We start from the raw sequence: 16,282 nt of genomic DNA, 5'->3' as shown, positions 1-16,282 counted from the left end.
TCACAGACCAGGGCAGTCTTTCCAATGTTCTCCCTCTTCCTGACTTGGCTCCATGAACCCGGCTTCCTCCTGTTCCCAGACCCACAGCTTCCCGTCCCCCAGTTCAGGGCTCTGAACTTTCCTCCTGCCAAATTCAGTCATTCCGAATGTGCACATTGTTTCTCTACTCTTCTAATCTTCTTCCTAGTTGTTCAAAATAGTTGAAGGTTATATTCAGAGGACAGGACAAGTTCAGGGTCCCCCTACTCCCTGACATTTTGGAAAATACTAGCTCCAACTGACCCTTCTATTCAATTTTCTCTATACCCAAAAATTGATTCTATGCATTTAGCATTTGATCTTAAATGTCCTTGCTCAGTGGTTGTGCAGTTATAAATAATAGTAATGATAATGACAATAATAATAATAATAATAATAATAATAATAAATTACATTCTGCAAAACACTTTTAGACCATTGAATTCTGTCCCGTGAAAGTCAATCATGTGTTTATTCAACAAATATGCATTAAGTGATAACTACATTCAAACCAATAGTATTTGAGGGGCTTGAGATATGTAGAAAACATTGTTATCAAAAGACAAAGATCCCTTCCTTCAGAGTGCTTGCATTCTACCAAGAAAAGGCAAAACAAACAAACAAAAACAAATCCAATAAATAAGATAACAATATAGTAGAATGCATCTAGAAATCGTTAAGTATAATATTGGGGCAAAAAATCCTCCATTGGGCCTAGTAAAAAGGACGGGGAGAGTGGGCTCTGAGTAGATCCTGAGGTGGTTCAGACTGTGTAGCTTTTTTAAAAAAATATATCTCTGTCATTTGACAGAGAGAGATCACAAGTAGGCAGAGAGGCAGGCAGACAGAGAGGGGGAAGCAGGCTCCCCACTGAGAGGAGAGCCTGACCTGGGGCTCGATTCCAGGACCCTGAGATCATGACCTCAGCTGAAGGCAGAGGCTTGACCCACTGAGTCACCCAGGTGCCCTATGTTAACTTTGTCTAGGTACTAGAATTCTCTGTTCATGCCTTGGACATGGTGGAAGGTCTGAGACTGTGCCATGGAGTCCTTCTGCGTGTTAAGCTCCAGTGGATGGGTGGGAACTCCTGGGCGAGCATGCTCTCAGAGCAGTGACTCTGTCCCTCTTGAAGCCCAGAGACAAGGGTCCCTACTTCTCTGAGGGTATGTTCTCTGTATGGCCTCCTCTCATGGACCCCTGGCTGTACAGCGATGTGAGTAGGTGTTATGCTTGATAAATTGCCAGCTCCTGGTTAATCCCTGAGGATGGGGAAGTATGAACAGAAACCAGGCATGCGCCTCTTCTCTACTCAGACCATGCATGGAAGAGGCCTCAGGTATGTGTGGTCTATAAAATATCAACAGGAGGCATAAAGAATACGTTATTATTACCTCCATCTGGAGAAGAGAGATGTAGAGAGGACTTGCTTGCTTATGATCAAACAAAATGCATCACATATGAACACACAGAAATCTGTTTAATACAAGGACTCATCAATAAAGTATGTAGAACCATCTGGAAATAGAGTGTATGAGATTGTTCCATTAAAATTATTATACTTTAGGATAACCCTCCAAATGTAAAAAGCCTGGCAAGAAAAAGAAAAATGTTTGAAAACTCTAGAAAGAAAACTACGTTAATGATGTTATTGGAAAGTAAATGAAAGATTTTAGTCAAAGAGATCTTTTTGATCTTTAGTCAAAGAGAAAAATATATTAAATTTCAATGTGGAGTTAAAGTGGAGGATTAAAATGTTGGCAGATTATTATCAAAGTCATGTTAACTAAATTTCCCATTAATTAACAATTGTATGGTATTTAAACATTTAGCATTGAAGTATTTTACCCCTGTCTGGCAATTATTAGACACAGATGAATAGAAACATAGCATCAAAGTTAGCCCTCAATGACTTAAATTTTTTTTTTTTAGGAAATAGAGTACACTTTAAAATAAGTCAAATATCATTATCCATTCACCATCATATTCATCTTTATGTTGTATTTAAGTAGATAAGTCTAATTAAGAACAGTCATATCAATCATGATCTTAAGTATTTGCCAGAGCATTGAAAGGTCCCTATCATTATTTCCCTCATAGGAACCATATGAAGTTGCTCAAATCTAAAGACAAAGGGTTTATTTGTTTGAGGTCTTGCCACTGATAAATGGCCAAGTGAAAGAATGAGCTGAATCAGAATTCTGAGAAATTTCTACTCTAAAATAAAAAATGTCCCTAAAGATAAAGGACAAAGTTGTAGTCCTAGATGGATCTGGGGTCATAATCAGTTATACTGGAATCAGATGAATGGATTTCATAAACCTTAGAAATTAGTCCAGTTTAAAGAGGATTTAGAAAGTAAATGAATATAGTCATAGGAGAATTGAATGTAAAAAGAAATGGTTCTGAACCTGTTAATCTAGAAGGAAAGAGATTATCAATCATAGGGATAAAACAATAAATAAAAAGTCAGGAGCAAGAAAGAAGGAAAGAGACAGAGGCAGACAGAGAGAGGCAGACTGAGAGAGGAGGAGAAACAGAGTTATGGATCTGATGCTGGAGTGACATTGGACTGTTCTCCACCAATTTAAGTGTAGCCATTTCTTAAAAAAAAAAAAAAAGACATTTCTTCTTCTTAATAAGAGTTGGAATGAAAGGAGAATTAAAGGAATAAGAAATTATAACAGATGTCTAGAAATCTTTCACACAAACTCCATTGACTTGGACAAAGCCTCATCAAGAAAATGGGTAGCACCCTTTGGAAGACTTAGGAAGTCTGCTCCATTTCTAAAATTATGATCTATGTTGGTGCCTGGCCAGCTCATCCAGAAGAGCATGTGAGTCCTGATCTCAGGTAATGAGTTCAAGTTCCATGCGAGCTGTAGAAATTATCACTTACAAAATTAAATATATATATTTATTATTTGTATATAATTTATTTATAAAGTATATGTGAATATATATTTATATATAAATATGTCATAATATATGTATATAATCATTATATATTTATATAAATATACATTTATATATAAATTTATATATATTTATATATATTTACATTCGGAGGAGAATTATAGAATACACATATATTTATAATATGTAAATATATATTAGAAATAAACATATAATTTATAATTATATTTGATATAAATATATATCATAAATATACATTTATATTAATGTATGTTAATTAATTATTAATTAATTATATATAATATATAATTAATTATATTTAATTATTAATTATAATAAGTAATTAATTAAATGTACATTATAAATATACATTTATTTATATATACATATATAAAAACATAAAAATATAAATAATATATATTTACATATTATAAATACATGTGTATTCTATAATTCTCCTCCAAATGTAAATATTTAATATTTTCTGTTTTGTCCTGATGGAAAAATATGTCCATAGCAGGAAGGATTAAAGAACTGGTCTGAATGGGGCATTTGCTGGGGCCTAGCATGTCTGTATCCTCATTCTGCTCCAGGAAGTTCTGCTGGGCACAAACTCCTCAGGAAGTGAATTTTAGGAGCAATCGTGTCTTACACTAGAAGCAGAATCAAGATGATCCCTGCACACCCAGTCTCCTGACTCCATGTCTGTCATAGATGGCAAGGTAAGAGGAATCGTGTCACAGATGAAGAAATAAGGTCGGAGAATACCAGAGAACAGCTGATTGAACGTGTAGATGTAAGACCCGTTTGTTACATTGTAAAAGGAGATTTCCCCTGCTTCGTAGTCCAGAAAGATCCCAATGCAACGAGGCCGGTCCAGATGGAGGAGAGGCACCGATGGAGAGGCAAGGACCATGTATTCATTCCCTTTCAGCAGCCACATGGCCCAGACCCCATTTTCAGGAGACGGTGTGGTCTCCCCCTTCCTGGGCATGGTCTCCTGACAGACACCCAAGCCCCACTCTGCTCTGTCTCCCACCACGACTTCCCAGTAATGCCTCCCCGAGGAGAAGGTCTGCAGACCCAGGATACAGGGCCATGTGTCAAATCGCTCGGGGTTGTTGGGGAGCTCCTTCCACAGTTCTCCATCTTGCACGCTGCGCAGATCGGCAGTCAAGAGGAGGCTGGGGTGCGCAGTGATGGGGTCCAGCTTGACATCAACTGTAGGAAGGATTCGTGGGGACAGAGGAATAGTCAGAGGAGACTGGTAAAAGCCTAGGAAGTACAATAGCTCATATAATAGCCACACCTCTCCTCACTCTTCCCTCTCAAATGAGTCCTAAAGAAAGCAAAGTAATATTTGACCCTGGAGGTCACTAGTAGACTCCTCATTGCTACCTCTGCATCATTCAGGACTCATTACTACGCCAGTAAACACACAACTGTCAATGACATGATGAACCATCAGCACAATTATTTAGATCCCTGTCACCTGCATTCAGAGTACTTGGGTGCTCTTAGGGAGATCTTCTGTATTGACTTATTCTCTTCTCAAAATCCACAGGAAAATGTCATTAATTTGAAACCTACCACTTCCATTGTTATGTCACTCTGGTAGGCAGAATTCTAAGATGGCCCCATGACCTACAGCCCCTGGTGCTACTCTCATGATTATATTTTATGACAAGAACAGGATCTGGGTGGATCTCCTCTAATCCCAAGACCCCTTAAAATCAGAAAGGTCTCCCCAGCTGTCAGGCTGGTGGCAGAACAGGGAATCAGAGAGATTGGAATCTAATGTGCCCTTGCTGGCTTTCAAGACAGAGGGGGCCACATGAGGAGAAAAGCCAGTGACCTCCAGCAGACAGCCAGCAGGGACACGGGGATCTCAGTCCCACAGCTGCCATAACAACATTCTGCTCTTCTGAATAAGCTTGGGAGTAGACCTCTCCCCAGGGTCTGCAGAGGAGCCCAGCCTAGCCAACACCTTAATATGGATCTTGTGAAAACTAAGCAGAGAAATGAGCTGATCTCACATAAATGTCTGGTCCATGTAACTGTGACCCAATAAATGCAGGTGGATTTAAGTAATGAACTCCGTGGTAATTTGTTACACAATGATAGAAAACCAATACCAATACTGTGAAGTCTCAGGACATGGATGTGACATTTTACTCAGGCACATTAGTAAACCCATTTATGAATAAAATCTCTGCAGGGAAGAAGGATGGAAAATAGCCTGTGTCTTCTCTTTAGAAGCATTCAAAAATGATAAATTTCATTAATATAGTTTTTTAAAATATCATAATAATAACAAATTTGTAAATCCGTATCTGTGGGTCTTGTGTTGACACCCCAACCCGAGTGGCTCATGTATATACTATATCATCGCTACCAACCTGTTTAACCATCCTCAAGCTGACTGGTATCATCCCCACTTTATAGAGGAGGAGACATGAAGTCAGAGTTCATGTGACCTCCCCAAATCTAGAGGTCATAACAGACTGACAGGTGGGTTACCGTGGAACCGTGTTAGGCCTACTCAATATCTGTTGCCTTTACACATCATGTCCACCCCAGCACATGTCCTTGTTCCATTTATAAGAAAATAAATCTGTGAAATGGTTGTGAATAGGGTCTATCCCCAATTGCTTCCCTACCTTTCTCTCTCTCTCTTTTTTTCTATTTCTTTTTTTTATTTAATTTAATTTAATTTTTTTTTTGGTTTCCAAGATGCATTGTTTATGCACCACACCCAGTGCTCCATGCAATACATGCCTTCCTTAATACCCACCACCAAGCTCACCCAACCCCACACCCCCCTCCCCTCCAAAACCCTCTCTGTTTCCCAGAGTCCACTGTCTCCATGGATCATCTCCTATACTCAGTTTCTCATCATGCTATAATGGGACTCTAATGCAAATTCCCAGTGACCTCCACACTGGTGAGTAGTCATTGGAGTTCAGCTTAAATTACTTTTCTGCAGCATTCAGTGCTGTTGAGAATCCCTGCATTCTGGAAAACCTCCTTTCTGTTTCCCAAAGACACTGATCATCACACTTTCCTTCCCTCCCTACTCATCACTCCTTCCTGGTCTCCTTGGCCGTTTCCCCCTCTTCTCCCTCCAATAGCTCCAGGACCGGGACTTCTTTCTTTCTCAGCTCCCTCTCAATGTGTTCTGGGCTGGCTGGATCATTGTTTTGATTCAATTCCACTCATTTACTTACTGATTCCAAATGCATGTCTCTACATTTGACCTTTCTCCCAAAACTGCATTTGCAGAATCATCTTCTTACCTGACATCAAACTCTGGATTTTTAACATACATCACCACATTGATACATTCAAAATGCAACTCCTCCCTCTGCCACACCTGCAGCTTTAACTGTGTATGTAAAAATCAACTGCTGGCATCATTTCTGACATGTCTCTTTCTCTGAAAACATGTATCTAATCCCCCAGCAGATTTTGGCAGCTCTACCTCTGAATCTGACCAAGATTCTGTCCACACTCCACATCTCAGCCCCTGGGGTAATACTACCATCTTAATCAAACCATCGTCATCTCTGACGGAATTATAGCAAGGGTTCCTAATGGCTTTGCCCACTGAAAGCCTTGCCCCTTCGAATTATTCAAATTCAGTGTAAGACTCTCAAAACATTAATCTAGTCATGTTATTCCTGCATTTACTACTTTCCCTGGATTTCCTGTTTCACCAGAAGGTAAATCATCCTGGTCCTAGTGCCCTGCCCATAGCACCCTGTGCTAGCTGGACTTCCCTTGGCCTCTCTGACCCTGCCTTTGCCTACTCCTCCCCAGCCACACAGACCTCCTCATCACTCCTGGAACACATCTTCTGTATTTCTGCCTCAGGCCTGCGCACTCCTTATTTCTGCTGCTTGAAAGGTTTTCCTCCACATCAGATGTGTGATTAGTTAACTCCAAGGTGCCTTCCTTGATCATTAAATTCAAAATTAGATGTCTTAACCTGAAAACTTTTGGCCACCCTGACCTTATTTTTTTCTCCCAATGTTCTGTCCATCTTCTAATGTTCTGTGCATTTTGCATAATTCACATAAATATGTACAACATGCAAACATGAAGTTATGGATTTTAGGATTTTTTTGTTATTGACAAATAATATATTTCAATATTTAGAAAAGTGTGTGGAACAAAATACAGGACATTTATTGAATTGATCCATTAATTATTCAATTCATTTAAAATAGGAATATGCAGACACTGATTATGGGAGTGTAATAAATTTCAAGAAGTCATGTGGTTAATACATGTGAATCTGCCCATCATTGAATAGTGGTGCTAAAATGGGTTTTCTCAGTATGGGTTGAAGCTTCCTCCTAAGTAATGAAAACAGTAATTAGTCAATTTGTGTGCAATGTGTGCATTGCATTGTTTTTTTCACATTTGCATACACTTGCATACATTGTATACATTTTTCTCATTTGTATACATTTGTATACATTGTATTGCTTTTTCACATTTGTATACATTTTTTCAGCATTTTATAAATAAGGAAATAATTATTCATTGGAACTAGTGTTACTGATATCATAGCTAACAAGCTGGGAACCTCACTTTCAAGCCTATTGTGATAACTAAACGGAGCTTAAATGGGGGTTAGGGACTCTGCTATCCTTTATGACTTTACACAAATATCCCTGTTCTCTTGCTTCTGAACATGGTACTCTCTGTGGCCCCCCTTCTAACTTGGCTTGACCATGGGACCCATGCAGTCCTTAAAATCTTCAGTTAAGCTGTGTGCCACTTTAGTGTGGATGCCCTTAGGACCAGTGCCTAATCCACCCTAACCTGACCCTTTCCAGGGCCACCAGCAACAGAAGGGATGTGGGGCCCTATCCGCATGGGTCCCAGAGGGAGGTAAGGTGAAACAAAATTGTCTGCAATCCCTAGTAAACCAGTGACATCATCTAAAAATAGGCATTTGTTAGGGAGCCTGGAGGCTCAGTCTTGGTTTTAGCTCAGGTCTGATCTGGGAGTCACGAGATCAAGTCCCACATGAGGTTCCGCTCCCAGTGAACAGTCTGCTTGGGTCACTCTCTCCCACTCTCTGTCTTTCAAATAAATAAATGCAACTTAAAAATCAAAACTAAACTTTGGGTTCTGTAACTGCAGCCTGACCTGCACGGTGACAAACCGTGGAACTCCCTGAACCCTACATAGACATTGCGGTTGTCCCGGCTCAAAGACGCAGCCCACCTTGGAACTTCCTCAACATTTCCCTCATCCCAGGGATGCGACACGTTGTCCTCAGCTCCATGGGGACAGGCTCCAGTTCTGGCTGTGTGACATCCTTACTTCTGAGAAGGTCAGAGAAGTGAAAGTTCTCAGTAGTGTTCATGCACCTGCATGCTTGTCCTCCCTAGCCCTGTCCCTGGTTCGGAAAGGAATATACCTGCTCAAGACTCCTCTCACACCCTGGAAGGAAAGGGGAAACAGAGGCAGGGATGAGTTATACCTCCAGACTGTGTCTGACAGAAACAAACCACCAACCCTGCTTTAGGAATAACCAGACATGGTCCAGTATGAACATAAAACTGTAGGAGATGTGAGTGTCTCTCAATAATTTTAAAATCTGTTGGCCCCTACTACAGAGGAGTCAGACCACACCAAGTTTAGGTTAATTCCAATGGCATCAACCACTTTAACTGTTTTCTGAATTGATAATTCTGGCATTTGAATATATTAGTAAAGAGTTATGTTCTGTAACAAATGTAGAAGGAACTAGGGTAAAAATAGACCTTAAATATCTCCAGAATTTAGTTAAGGGATGGAGAAAGGTATAGACAAAAAATGTTACTCCCAATGTCTTTGTAAGACCTTAAATATCTCCAGATATTTGCTTGATGGAGAAAGGTATAGACCAAAAATTTTACTCCCAATGTCTCTGTAAAAAAACCCCCAAATTCCTCTTTCTTTGAACCACCAGACCATAGCTACGAACTCATGGGTGAGTTTGTTACCTAATGGGATAAAAAAGGAAGTTACTAATTAATTACAAATATTTTATCTCAAAGGACATTATTTAAATAAATCACCTGCTTTATATTTTCCTTTTCCCTCTAAAAATAGTCACAGTGTCAGATAAATTTTGAGAAGGCACAAAAGCAGGAAGATAATTGACTTTCCTTCTTATGGGGATGGCAGGCCTTGTTTTTGACCTCTGCCTTATTTTGGGGGTAAAATGTTGCTTACTGGTACTGAGGAGGAAAGCAAAATGTGGATATAAAGATGAAAATAAATATAGAATAAATTATCCCATAAGATTTGTAGTGTAATTCTGCTAACAAATTCTTTTTCTCAATGTTGTGTTTTGAAATACAGTAAAATAAGGTGATGGATGACATTGTGCAAAATATGAAAGTTCTGCGTATATTTACTATCTGAAATTCAGAAATTATTTCTCTTCTGATGCTCAGTTTGTTTGCATGAAAATAAGCCTAGCATTTTAATAATAAAAATAAAAAATAATAAATGTGTTGCTTATATATATGACTGTATAGAAGACAAAATGAACTATTAAGACAAAATCAATAAAAACATTCTGTAAGTTCATTCCATTAATGAACTGCCCACTATGTAACCTGTGAAGATAGTTAATATGGAGATTTCAGGGCAGTTTCAGAGTCGGGAGCTAACTCAAGGTGGAATCTGAGGGTCAGCGGGTGGATGAGGGTGGGGGTACTTCGTTCAGAATCTGTTGCCTGAGTCATTGTGCCCAGAATTTCCTATTGCCGTGCATCCTATCATGATAATACACATGCATTATCAACGAGGGCTTTCTCAATACATTGGGATTTTGATGACCTCATGCACGATTAAAAACAAGTATTTTCTTTTCCTGTTTCGTCTCTCTGCTGTACGGAATGGGAGAAGATATTTGCAAATGACAGTACAGACAAAAGGTTGATATCTGGGATCTATAAAGAACTCCTCAAACTCAACACACACAAAACAAATAATCATATCAAATAATGGGCAGAAGATATGAACAGACACTTCTCCAATGAAGACATACAAATGGCTATCAGACACATGAAAAAATGTTCATCATCACTAGCCATCAGGGAGATTCAAATTAAAACCACATTGAGATATCACCTTACACCAGTTAGAATGGCCAAAATTAGCAAGACAGGAAACAACATGTGTTGGAGGGGATGTGGAGAAAGGGGAATCCTCTTACACTGTTGGTGGGAATTCAAGTTGGTGCAGCCACTTTGGAAAACAGTGTGGAGATTCCTCAAGAAATTAAAAATAGAACTTCCCTATGACTCTGCTGTACAATCCCTTACAGACTTTGAGCAAATGGCAAGGAGCCCATTTAAGCCCTTCCCACCAAGCAATATGGACAAGCAAATTCATGTTTGCCACAAAATTTAAACAGAAAACATCAAGATGGACAATTTAAGACCTCATTCTTACATTCAGCTACTGACACAGAAAAGGGTTACCAAAGACTTCTGGAATTGGTTATGCACATTGAAAGATTAACTGGGATTTTAAATTGTCTTTCAGGCCACATAGCATTGCCTGTCCATATTTTTGTATAACCTTATAGGTTAGATATCAAATTAACTTTATTTTTTAATAAAGATTTCATTTTGGTCTCTAAGATGAAACATCTTATACAATTCTTGAGAGTCTCCTTTCATTCTGATGCTAAGACTTAGAATTCAGGTGCTTTCCAAACTGATGTCAAGGGTCCTTTTTCCTAAAAGGCATGAAGGTGCAAGTGGATTGTGGTGGCAAGTGTCACCGTGTTCTCTCACATGGCCCTGGCTTGGCTGAGGGGCCCGGGATCACCTCATGCTGACCCAGCCGCTGAGGGAGCTAGGCTCACCTCCATCTGACCCAGCTGCTTTGGGACCCGGACTCACCTCCAGCAGCTCCAGGGCTGGGCGCTGGCTCTTCTCCTCCAGCTCCTGGGCCAGCTCCCTCAGGGCCCTGCTCTGCTGCCCCAGCCGGTTCTTGTTCTCGCGGAGTCTCTGCAGGGTGGCTCGCTCCTCCTCCTCCAGCCGCCGCAGCTGCAGCTGCTCCTCCAGGGCCAGAAATCCACGGTACTTTTCAAACTCCAGCCTGAAGCGCTGCCTCTGCATTTCCACTTTCTCCTGGAGTGACACACGGAAGCAGACCCCCACCAGGGGCGCTGCAGGTGTGGGCCAGGCAGGGGTGGCAAGGTGCAGAGACCTTGGCACCCTAACTCTGTCCACTCATGAGCTGCCTCTCATCAACATCAGAAAGCAGACACTGCTCTGAGGACACGCGGCCTTCAGGTGGACAGTCTGAGAGAGACTGCTGGATCTGAGTCCTCATCCTGCCATGCACTTGGGGGCAAGGCATTTTACACACAAGGATTCCCACCATACTTAAATTATGGGGCAAGAGGAGTATAGGGATTAAGATGAAATATCTATTAAACTGCTGAGCAGAATAAGTATCACAAGGACATTAACATACATCATAAAAGTAGTCACTAGAATGAGAACAGGGTCAAAACAACTGTATCAGTATGAAGAGAGATTACAGAGACATGATTTGTAAATATGAAAAAAAAAGGTCTCAGACATTAGAAACTTGAACATTACTTAGCAATATGGCAACTGTGAAACCTTAAAGATTTTACTTATTTATTTGACAGAGAGAGAGCATAAGCAGAGGAGAAGGTCAGTGGAAGACTGAGAACCACTATGTGTGTGTGTGCGTGTGTGTGTGTGTAAATAGGTAAGTGAAAAAGCTGATGGAGTGTAAAAAAAAAGATACGTGTATGGATTACTGACAAGAGGCTGAAAGTTCAGATTGTCCTCCTATATGCAGAATGATCAATATTAGCTATATTTCATATATATATATCCTATTAAATATTTATTATGTCATTTTTCCAATGAATACACATGCATTTATACACACATGTTTTAAACTAGTAAAGATAGTCTGAGACTCTTCTGTAGGTACTGGAATGGAGCAGTGAGTTATAGCACACTCAAGATCAGTAAAACTATATTTATAATTTGGATTGGGGAAGTACTGGTAGAGATAAAGAACACACACAATATAATTTGAGGGGATGTGATGATCCAAGATGACCCAGGTGTTTCCCCAGAGCAACCATGTAAATGAAACCAAAGTGTGCAGCAGGAAGATGCTTGAATAGTAATTTAATGAACCAGACTGGGATGTGGCAGTAGTCCCAAGTTTCTCTTACCTTCCAAATGACAGTTTTCTTCCCCAGGTTGGCCTCCTGAGTGAAGGTCTCCTCCATCTCCTTCCTTACAAGCTCCAGGGCCATCTGGAGCTTTGCCTGTTTGGAGAGATGTGCTGAACCCATTATAGATGCCAAAATTCAGTACCTCGTATCAACTAGGAATATCAGGACATGCAAAGATCAATTAAAACAGGCCCCATGAAGCACATAAAAATGTCCAGCCTCATCAATAATCAAGCAAAATATGAATATGTTTTTAAATACTAATGCCAGATATAATCAACATATAAACATATGTTTATATGTTCATTGCAGCATTATTTAAAATAGTAGAAGTAACTTACCAAATGTGAAAAATAGGAAAGTAAGAAAAATGAATTTTATATTGACATGATGGGATCAAAATAGGATGCTGCAGAATATTGAATGGCAATAAACATTCACAATTACAAAGTCAATTAAGATAAGTATATTTTATGTAATATGGCTCTAATTTTGAAAAAAAGTGTAATAAATATATAAAAAATTACATAGCAACAAATGTTCAGTACTCATGCTTGGTTGTAAGTGATGGTATTCCTATTATAGATATATATTTGAACTTTTTGAAATTATTTATTGCTTTATAAAAAGAGAGTTGTTTATTGTCATTTGGTCAATGAAACCTTGTAAAGTACTAATTGTTAAGTGGAAAGGAGATACACAATATGATAAGCCCTATGAGGAATTAAAAAAATAAAACTAATTTTTTTTTCAACCCTATAATCCCTGCTAGAGGTAAACACATATATTTTATCTATAGAGAACAACCGTAAAGTTACACATATAGTCACCTTTTTATATTCTTCCTAAGTCATTCAATAAATCTTATGAAAAAAATGGGGGAAAATAAACTCTTCCTTAAGTCATTTAGTAAGTCTTATACAACAACTGCCTTTAAAAGAGATTGTTACAAGTTTATCCATTAGGTTGCTCAAAAACTAGCAGGATGATTTATGAAAGTATTTGACAAGATGAGAGAAGTGGTATTTTAAAAAAGATTTTATTTGTTTATTTGTTAGAGAGATAGAAGAGAGAGAGAGAGGACAGGAGGGAGAGAAGCATGTAAACTGGCTCCCCACTGAGCAGGGAGCCTGGTGTGGTACTGGGTCCTAGGACCCTTGAGATCATGACCTGCACTGAAGGCAGATGCTTAACCATCTAAGCCACCCAGGCATCCCAGAAGTGGCATTTTTTGTAAGAAATAGAACTTTGACACCTATAGACAGAGAAAAAGCTCCCTTAGGCAGAAGAAACTGTGATCAAAAGCAAGGAGGTAGACAAGGGCCATCTGTACCCCAATGTTCATAGCAGCAATGGCCACAGTTGCCAAACTGTGGAAAGAACCAAGATGCCCTTCAATGGATGAATGGATAAAGAAGATGTGGTCCATATATACTATGGAGTATTATGCCTCCATCAGAAAGGATGAATACCCAACATTTGTATCAACATGGACGGGACTGGAGGAGATTATGCTGAGTGAAATAAGTCAAACAGAGAAAGTCAATTATCATATGGTTTTGCTTACTTGTGGAGCATAAGGAATAACGTGCAGGGCATTGGGAGTTGGAGAGGAGAAGTGATCTGGGGGATATTGGAGGGGAGACAAACCATGAGAGACTGTGGACTCTGAAGAACTAACTGAGGGTTTTGGAGGGGAATGGGGGGTAGGCTGGGTGAGCCTGGTGGTGGGTATTGTGGAGGGCATGTATTGCATGGAGAACTGGGTGTGGTGCCTAAACAATGTATTCTGGAACACTGAAAAGAAATTTAAAAAATGTTTAAAAAAAAGCGAGGAGATGAAAAAGATGCGGCTTGTTTGAGGACAACAGTGATTAGGCTAGTTTTGAAGGACTTCATGGTTGGCTAAGACAAGAAGTGTAAAAACAGAACTTAGGGCCCTAGGAAGTCTTGACTTAGAAGCTAAGGCATTTAATGGATATTTATTTGCCATTTAGTTAAGGATTACTGAAATATATGGAACATCTTTAGACATATTACATACAGCCACATTATGTTTAGGTCACTTCTGGTAAAAAGAAAGCAGAAACAGCATACTTCAAAAGTGTAGCTGGAAAGGACCTGGCAGCTGGATCTTGTAGATGACTCCCAAAGTAAGAAAAAAAAAAAGAAAGAAAGAAAGAAAGAAAAGCTAAGAGATGTTTCCAGGTATGTCAAGAAGGAAGTTGAGGTGGGCAGTATTCCAAAACCTTGATTTAAAAGAATCAAAGTTATGGGCGCCTGGGTGGCTCAGTGGGTTAAGCCGCTGCCTTCGGCTCAGGTCATGATCTCAGGGTCCTGGGATCGAGTCCCACATCGGGCTCTCTGCTCGTCAGGGAGCCTGCTTCCCTCTCTCTCTCTGCCTGCCTCTCTGTCTACTTGTGATCTCTGTCTGTCAAATAAATAAATAAAATCTTTAAAAAAATAAAAGAATCAAAGTTATAATAATAATAATAATAATAATAATAATAATAAAAGTTGAGGAGGTCCAATGTTTACAATGTATCTCATTGTGACAATACTTCAGTTAACCACGTAGGCAGATTGAAGACTTGAAGACCACTACCATCTCCTTTCTGGTAGTGGGTGTTCCAGATATTGGGCATTGAAATGTGATCAGAATATTCAAAGAGCTTTTGAAGAGCACCAGTATGGGGAATTCTATTAGAGTTTCACAGATGCCCCTTCGGGTGCCAACTCCTCCAATATGAGTTCCCTCTTCACTGAGGGTGCTCACGTTGTCAGTCCCAGAATGTGTGTTGAATGGACTTAGCTCCTGGAATCTTTACTTCAGGGGACACATGCTACTGCAGGCCTTACAGGAGATAAGAGCTGTGCACTGGGCAGATGCTAGTGTGCAGAACCCAGTGTTGTTTTGGTGACAGTTTTAACTAACATGGAGATAAGCACTACAGAAAACAGGACGTTATTTGACCAGTTTAGGAAGCACTGGCAGTAAAGATGGGCAACTGTAACACGGACCGCACTGGAAAGCCTGCTCCCACCCCACGCACTGGCAAGTCCGGCCCCCCACAGTAGAGGTCTAGTCTGGGATAGGAATGTCAGCATCACAGAGAATGAAGCCAGGATGGCAGCCAAGGGCTGCGAAAGGGAAGGCTTCAGGGACAGGGGACCCTCTCCAGTGATCTGGTCAGGTGAAGCAGGTACGTTTGAGCTCCTGAACAGAGGTCCCAGGGGTGTCACCATAGGGCCAGGCAAGGAGGCCCAGCTTGCACTGAGCTGGGAGGGAGAGCGGAGCTGGTAGGAGTCATTCAGGTCAGGATGCTCTCCTCTGGGTTTGCCCCCAAAACGCGGCTCTTGCTGGTCCCATCGGGGTTTCTGCACCTGCGCCCTGTGGAGAGCACAAGGCTCTCGCCTAGTAACCCCTGGTGGGCCCCTGCACCTTGCCCTGCGGAGCCCGGGTTCTCACCTGGTAACCCCTGGTGGCCTCCTGCAGCGGCATGGTGCGGTGGTCCCTGTGCTCCAGGGTGGTGTCGCAGACCCAGCACAGGGCCTCCTGGTCATCCTCGCAGAAGAGGGTCAAGTCCTCGCCATGTCGCGCGCACTGGTGCACACCCATGGGCCCCGCGCCCAGTCCTAGCTGCCGCACGCCATCCACCAGGCTGGCCAGCTGCCGGTTGGGCCGCAAGCTGTCCAGCCCAAAGGGGCCGCGGCACTGAGGGCAGGTGTACAGTCCGCCCTGCGTGCTAGTGGACTTCTCGCAGAACTCGGAGATGCACCTGTGGCAGAAGCTGTGGCCGCAGGCCACGCTGACTGGGTCCTGCAGAAAGTCCAGGCACACAGGGCAGCGGGCCTCGTCACGCAGCCGCTCCCCAGGTGCCCCCGAGGCCATGGCCGCCTGCTAATGCAGCGCAACCCTCCTCTGCAGCCCGGTTATCTGCGCTAACCGTCTGGCCTGGAGGGGAGGAGCACACAGCCTCCGGAGACGCCGGCACAGCGTGGCTTTCATCCCTGGCTCTAGTTCAAGAGCCCAGCAGAGCCCCTCCTGGCAACAAGTCACATCCCAGCCCTCAGTTACAAGGACAGAATTCACATTTCAGTCCC

The 16,282-nt window shown here is 41.3% G+C and overlaps 1 protein-coding gene across 1 annotated transcript; it reads right to left on the bottom strand.

Moving 5' to 3' along the window:
- Positions 1–3,482: 3,482 nt before the first annotated feature.
- On the bottom strand, positions 3,483–16,070 carry TRIM58 (tripartite motif containing 58). Its single transcript, XM_047731057.1, has 6 exons — positions 15,648–16,070; positions 12,176–12,271; positions 10,851–11,081; positions 8,366–8,388; positions 8,170–8,270; positions 3,483–4,152 (listed from the first exon to the last, which is right to left on the bottom strand). Exons 1-6 carry the CDS (start codon positions 16,068–16,070, stop codon positions 3,563–3,565), a joined length of 1,464 nt encoding a protein of 487 aa, XP_047587013.1. The 3' UTR covers positions 3,483–3,562.
- Positions 16,071–16,282: the final 212 nt, after the last annotated feature.

Source organism: Lutra lutra, chromosome 5 (assembly GCF_902655055.1).
Source record: "Lutra lutra chromosome 5, mLutLut1.2, whole genome shotgun sequence".
In the NCBI taxonomy this organism is placed as follows: Eukaryota; Metazoa; Chordata; class Mammalia; order Carnivora; family Mustelidae; genus Lutra; species Lutra lutra.
This window is presented reverse-complemented; position numbering and strand designations above follow the sequence as displayed.